Source organism: Peromyscus eremicus, chromosome 4 (genome assembly GCF_949786415.1).
Source record: "Peromyscus eremicus chromosome 4, PerEre_H2_v1, whole genome shotgun sequence".
Classification (NCBI taxonomy): Eukaryota; Metazoa; Chordata; class Mammalia; order Rodentia; family Cricetidae; genus Peromyscus; species Peromyscus eremicus.
The window spans coordinates 65,583,003-65,590,292 of record NC_081419.1 but is presented as its reverse complement, the minus strand read 5'-3'; the positions used below and the strand labels follow the sequence as shown (position 1 = coordinate 65,590,292).

General features: G+C 36.1%; 1 protein-coding gene across 1 annotated transcript; it reads left to right on the top strand.

Annotated features, from left to right (window-relative positions):
- The first annotated feature begins 431 nt into the window (after positions 1 to 431).
- On the top strand, positions 432 to 1,385 carry LOC131907804 (olfactory receptor 4A16-like). Its single transcript, XM_059258892.1, has one exon. It carries the CDS (start codon positions 432 to 434, stop codon positions 1,383 to 1,385), a length of 954 nt encoding a protein of 317 aa, XP_059114875.1.
- Positions 1,386 to 7,290: the final 5,905 nt, after the last annotated feature.

The following is a 7,290-nucleotide window of genomic DNA, read 5'->3' as shown; positions in this document are numbered from 1 at the left end:
TATGATCTAGTAAAATAAGAACAATTCAACCCCAAAGCAGTAGAGGACAAAAAAATAATAATGAGTAAATGGCAGGAATGAATGAAATGGAGAGAACAATACATAGAGTTGATCAAACAGGGGGTTCCTGGAAAAATAACGACAAGATGGATAAAACTCTAGCTAACCTGCCCACTGCATCTTGACATATGACATTGTATTTGTAAGCTCAACAACATCCTCTTAGGGGAAGGAGTTAACAGAAGATGTGTTGGGCTCATTGGAAGAGGAACTAGAAATGATTATTAAATATAAACTGCCGGTTCACCTGTGAAACAGATAATGATGATGTGGTTTATGTCATAGTGAACTAATGGTCATTGATCACAACTTCATGGCAGGATCTGTTCAAGACCTGTAATCAGCAAAACAAGACTTTTAAAAAAGAGTCAATGGGACAGAGAACCAATGTCACAGAGTTTGTTCTCCTGGGCCTCACTCAGGACCCTGCTGGGCAAAGAGCATTATTTGTTATGTTTTTACTCATCTACATTGTGACGATAGTGGGTAACCTGCTCATTGTGGGGACAATCATTGCCAGCCCCTCCTTAGGAATCCCAATGTACTTCTTCCTTGCCTATCTGTCACTCCTAGATGTTGTTTATTCCACTACTATTTCACCCAAGTTGATGGTAGACTTGTTGTGTGATAGAAAGACCATTTCCTTTCCTGCTTGTATGACTCAACTCTTTTTAGAGCACCTACTTGGTGGTGCTGAGGTCTTCCTTTTGGTGGTGATGGCCTATGATCGTTATGTGGCAATCTGCAAACCACTGCATTATTTGATCATCATGAATCGGCGGGCTTGCTTCCTCCTGTTGGTGGTGTCCTGGGCTGGAGGCCTTGCACATTCTGTGGCTCAACTTCTCTTTGTATACAACCTTCCCTTCTGTGGTCCCAATGTCATTGATCATTTTATCTGTGACATGTATCCATTATTAGGACTTGCATGCACCGATACATACTTCATTGGCCTCACTGTAGTTGCTAATGGTGGAGCAATATGTATTTTAGTGTTTATCATTCTCATAATCTCCTATGGAATCATCCTAAGATCTCTTAAGACTCACAGTCAGAAAGGGAAGCACAAAGCCCTATCTACCTGCAGCTCCCACATCATGGTGGTTGTCCTCTTTTTTGTTCCTTGTATTTTCATGTATGTTAGACCTGTTTACAACTTCTCTATGGATAAATCCATTACTGTTTTTTATACAATTATTACTCCCATTTTGAATCCTTTAATATATACCTTGAGAAATTCAGAGATTAAAAAGTCTATGGAAAACCTATTCTGTAAATTTTTATCTACAGATAGAATAAGAATTTCCAGTAACCGAATGTGCTAGTAATTGTAAAATAATTAACAGGCAATAATAAGTCTTAAGCAGGGATGATGGAACTATTTCAACGTATCTATATGGATTATTTTCTTTAAAGAAATCCATAAGAAACATAATATCATAAAAAAATCACTTGAAATTAGAATTAAGTGTATGGCCATACATTCCTGAGTGTGCCTGATCTCATCTCAGGTAAGAAACAATTTAACAGATAATTTCGGGAATATTATAAAGGTTAAGTCTATTAAAAGAAAAATTATTCTAAGTTAATTTCATTTTTCTTAGTTAAGATCAAGAAAATAATTAATTTTTTTTCCAGTGAAGAAAAGACACTTTTGTCTACGTATCATCATTATCACTGTTGGTAATAGACACATTTCTGGAACCAATGAGATGCTTAGTAACTGAGTGGCTTACTGTTTATCAGTAAAGCTGATTACCTAGCTACATGCCCATTGTTTTAGGGTACTATTGCTGCTTACATCAGTGTCTTTGTCTTTCTAGTTTATGGTACTTTGTTAGCAGATGTAATTGGTTTAGTATCACAACCAATGGACAGTGTTGTTTGCTGGTCTATGGTTCATAATAATAACATATCCTAACTACAGAAAAATCTGCAAAGTCAAATTGTAAATATATTTTTAGTTATTCTTAGTAGTTAATGCATTTAATCTTTCCATGTAAAGAACAAGTATTGTTCATTATTTTAGGCATGATACTGAAGAAATAGTAAAGAAATGATTTCCATTAACATAATATTTCCTAAAAGTTGTAATAAATTTCAAAATTTTTCTGACAGATTTTGAAATAATTTATTTTGGTATATCAATATTTTGCTTGTCAATTTATATAAAAAAACAAGTTTCTCAGTCTGAAGTCATCTTGGAGAATCAGAAAAAAACCACATACTAATTGTCTTTCATTATACTATAGAAGCTTTACTTATGCTTCACAGGAGTTTTACATGTATTGGATCTTATTTTGAAATAAAAAGTAGCATAAATATATATCTTGATGGATAAATAAACATAATTAAGATCCTTGAGTGAATTAATTCTCACCATCTCATGTAGTTTCCCATATCTTCTGCTGTTGTATAACAACATCTTAAACCTCAGCATCAGTCTCACAGATAGGTTTTTTTATACATATATATATGTGTGTGTGTGTATGTGTGTATTACATATCATAATATACACATATATGCATAATATGTAATGTATATATACTTAGATATGTTACATATATTATTAAACACACACACACACACACACACACACACACACACACATATATATATATATATATATATATATATATATATATATATATATATTACCTAGACAACTGTAACCCTTAGTCAGATGACATGAAGTAGCAAGTATAGAAATATAGGATGAAGAAGACTAATGTATAATAATACACTTAATTCCTTAATTATAGTGTATCTTAGAACTTTTGCTATTTTAAAAACTTATAATATTGTATTTATTCTTCTCTCATGCAATCCCAGCTGCAGTTTCCCTTCTCTTCACTCCTCCCTGTTCCTTCCCAGCTCCCCTCTCCCCAGATCCACTCTTCCATTTTCCTTCAGAAAAGAGTGAGGGATATTACTGGAGATATCAACTAAAGATGGCATAACAAGTTACAATAAATTAGGCACAAACTCTCATATCAAGCTGGACAAGGCAACCCAGTAGGAGAAAAAGGGTCCCCAAAACAGGCAAAAGAGTCAGAGATACCCCCTACACCTACTGTTAGGAGTCTCACAAGAACACTAAAATACATAACCATAACATACTTGCAGAGAATCTAGCTCATACCCATACAGGCTCTGTGATTGTTGATTTAGTCTCAGTGAACCTCTATGAGCCCTGCTTAGTTGATCATGTGGACCATGTCTTCTGGTGTCCTCCTACCCCCAGTTCCTACACTTCCTCCTCCCCCTCTTCCATGGGGTTCCCTGAGCTCTACCTAATTGGCTGTGAGTCCCTGCATCAGCTCCCATCAGTTGCTGAATGAAACATCTCTGATGATGATTTTGCTATGCATCAGTCTATAAGTAGAGCGGAATATCATTAGGAATAATTTCATTGATTTTTTTTGCCAGTCCTATTTAGTTCTATCTTAGGTCTCTGGGCTATCCAGCCTCTGGTTTCTGGCCATCCAGGTGGTGTTAGGCATGGGCTCTCTCTCAATGAGTGGGTTTCAATTTAGACCAGTCATTGGTTGGCTACTCCCAATATTCTATGCCACTATTCTATCAGCACATATTGGAGAATGGACACATTGTAGGTTGCAGGTTTTGTGGCTGGGTTGATGTCCCAGTTCCACCACTGGAAGCTTTGCCTAGTTACAGAAGATGACTAGTTCAGTCTCCATATCCAACTCTCAGAAGCAGTGGGTCTATGCCTCCACTAAAGCAGCGTGCAGCCCAAAAACCTTTTATTTGTCTATACTGCAAAAACTATATCTACCACAACCATACTGTGAAGCTTGCCGACGCCTCTGTATACAACCTATATTTCCTGCCTGGCCATTGGCCAATCAGCATTTTATTTATCAACCAATCAGAACAACATATATTCACAACATACAGAACAACATTCCACAGCACTTCCTCTTTTTTATCTAAACAAAAAGGAAGGTTTTAACTTTAACATAGTAAAATTACATATAATAGAACAGTTATCAAGCAAGAATTATAGTTACAATATCTAGTCTATTTGTATTTGGCAAAATTAAAGAAAATATTCTGTCTATCCTATATTTGTGAGTCTAAAGTTTCATATATAATTTATCATTTATTATAACCAAGGAAAATTATAATTACAACTATTTAGTCTTCAACTACATCAAAGACCTCAGAATGATATAGTATTGCCTAAATAAACAGGAAGTGCATTGTAAGCAACTTCCAAAATTCCAGAAATGACAGAGACAGCTGCCTGCCTGGACAGTCATCCAAAGTTCCTCTGTAACTTTGGGGCATTCATCTCCAGCCTATAGGCATAGAGTCTCTCAGCCACTTCTCGCTGTGTCCTGTAGAATATCTGGCAGTTTCTTCTGTGAAGCAGGAACTTGAAAGACCATCTTGCCTTGCAAAGTTCAGTGGTCACCTTCCTAAGGGTCCTGCATGTTCACTTTCTACAACATATTGTCAAACAGTCCAGGCAAGAACAGGTTCTTGCCCAAATGGCTATTTTTGCCAAGAAAAAGATAAACTCTGTATGGAGTGTCTTTGACACCCATCTTCCTCTTTGAAGTAAATCGGTGATGCCAGGAGCAGATGTGTCTTGTTATCCAGGAAAGTCTAAGTTTTTAAAAACATTTTAGATGCCATATTCTGTAGGTCTTTGAATGTTTGGAGATTACCTACCTAATTAAAATATATCTATGTATACCTAGAAAACTTAACTAACATGACTATAAGTGTGATTATCATAGATGACTAACTATTAATCTGTATTTCTTAATATACACTACAATTTCAAATGAGTTACACAAACAAAATACTTTAAACAAGAGTAGAAATATACATACAGTACAACAAAATTAACTTTAAATTTGTATCAATAAACTAAAATCCATAGCAATGTAAAACATTTTTAAGATGTTGCTCTTTAAAAGTAGGTTCAATAATCTACCCTTTCATCCTATCATATCTATAAAAGCCATACAAACCATGAACTGGAAAATCAAACAAAGAAATGAACAAACAGAAAAACACAGAGCCAAAGAAAAAACACAAGAAACACACACACATACACACACACACACACACACACACACACACACACACATACACACACACTAGCATGCATAGAAATTCCCTAAAAATACAAAATAGAATAACATAATATATAAGTAAACTATCTATGGGGTAAGAAAAAAGAAAAAGAGAAAAGAAGAAAGGATGAAATAAAGAAAAATGTGCCTGGACAAAACATTATGAGACAAAACAAAAATACAAATAAAACAAAACAGCAAAACTACACAACAAACAAAACCAAAACAAAAAACAAACAAGGCAACCCAAACCAAAAAACTTCAAAAAGTATCAATGAGTTACTGTTATGTTGGCTATCTACTGCTAGTGATGGGGTTTGGCCTTGAGAGTGGTTTGTATACCAGTGAGACTCCCTTGGAGAATATTAATTTTTCATCCTGATTGATTATCAGTTGGAGATAGTTTCAGGTTAGGGGTGTGAGCTTGTGTTTACTTCCATTCTCAGTGTTGTGACTCCATCTAGTACAAACCTGCTCAGACCCTTTTGCATGCTGCCATATTCTGTGAGTTCATATGTGCCATATTCTGTGAGTTCATATGTTTATCAGTCCTGCTGTGTTTAGAAGGCCTTGTTTACTTGATGTTCTTTAATTCTTCTGGCTTTTATAATGTTTGCCACTCCTCTTCAGTGGGGCACCACAACCCTCAGGTGAAGGATTTGATGAAGACATCTCATTTAGAACTGAGTGTTTCAAGGTCTCTCACACAAGTTACACCTTGTCCACCTGGCATTTATTCCCATCTACTGTCAGAGGAAGTTTCTCTGATGATGGAAGAGCAAGGCTCTGATCTATGAGTACAGCAGAATGTCCTTAGAAGTCATTTTGTTGCTATGTTCCTTTTATAGAACAGTAGAATTTGGTTTTGCCCTAGGTTCCTAGAACAACAAGACTAAGGATCTTGGGTATCTGAGCAGTGTTGGTAATGGGTTCCATCTCATAGAGTGGGACTTAAATCCAATGAAATAATGGTTGGTAAATCCCACAAGCTTTGTGACACTATTGCACTAGCTCATTTTGCATTCAGGTCATCATTGTAGATCAAAGGTTTTGAATCTTGGTTGGTATTTACCTTTCTCTTTTCATAACATGGAGAGTACTTTGAGAACCATGAACACTAGTCCATAAGGATGAGGCTCTAGGTAGGCACCATTTTGACATCTAGGTGTCCAGTGAGTTGTGTAGGTATTATCTTCAGCAATGGAACCTTACTGTCAGTTTGTGGAGAGCTTCCAATAGCCTTGTCAATAGTCTGGTTCTTTGGGGGTCTCCATAGGACCCCTTTGACCAACAATACAAATAGATGCAATCCGTTCCTGGTACTAGAAGCTTCATTTGGTGAAAAGAGTGGACTATCTGGGGCTCTGTCTCCTCCATTATTATTTCATTTAGTTCACCTTCCTGTATGTATATATTAGAGGAAGACTTTACTGTATTAGATTTTCATACAACTCCCTCATGTGGCCCTTAGTTTTAGCTGTCCCTCCCCATATTCCTTTTCTAAATTCCTTGTTCCCTCCCTCTCCCTATTTGACTCCTCCCATTCCAGTGCTCTCCTCATCAATCCTTAACTATCTACTCTATATTGTCTTCCCAAGAAGATCCAATCCTCTCCCCTAGCCCCTTAATCTATACCTAACCTTTGTGGTTATATGGATTGTAGCTTGCTTATAGAAGATTTAAAAGATAACCTCTATATATAAGTGAATACATACCATATTTGTCTTTTATTGTTTGGGTTACCTCACTAAGGATGATTTTTTTCTAGATCCAGATTTACCTGCAAATTTCATTTTTAAAAACAACTGAGTAAAGTCCCATTGTGTAAATGTACAATATTTTTACCCATTCATTTGTGGCAGGACATATAGTTTGTTTCAAATTTCTAGGTATTTTGAATAGAGCAATCATGAACATGACTGAGCAAGTGCCTCTGTAGTAAGATGTAGAGTCCTTTGGATACAAGTTCAACAGTGATATAGCTGGATCTGGAGTTAGATCAATTACCAGCTTTCTTTTCAACTGTGCAAACAGTGTTCTGTTCATAAAGTCATTTCCTGTGCCAATGAGCCCTAGTCTATTCCTCACTTTCTCTTCTATCAGGTTTAAGGCATCTGGTTTT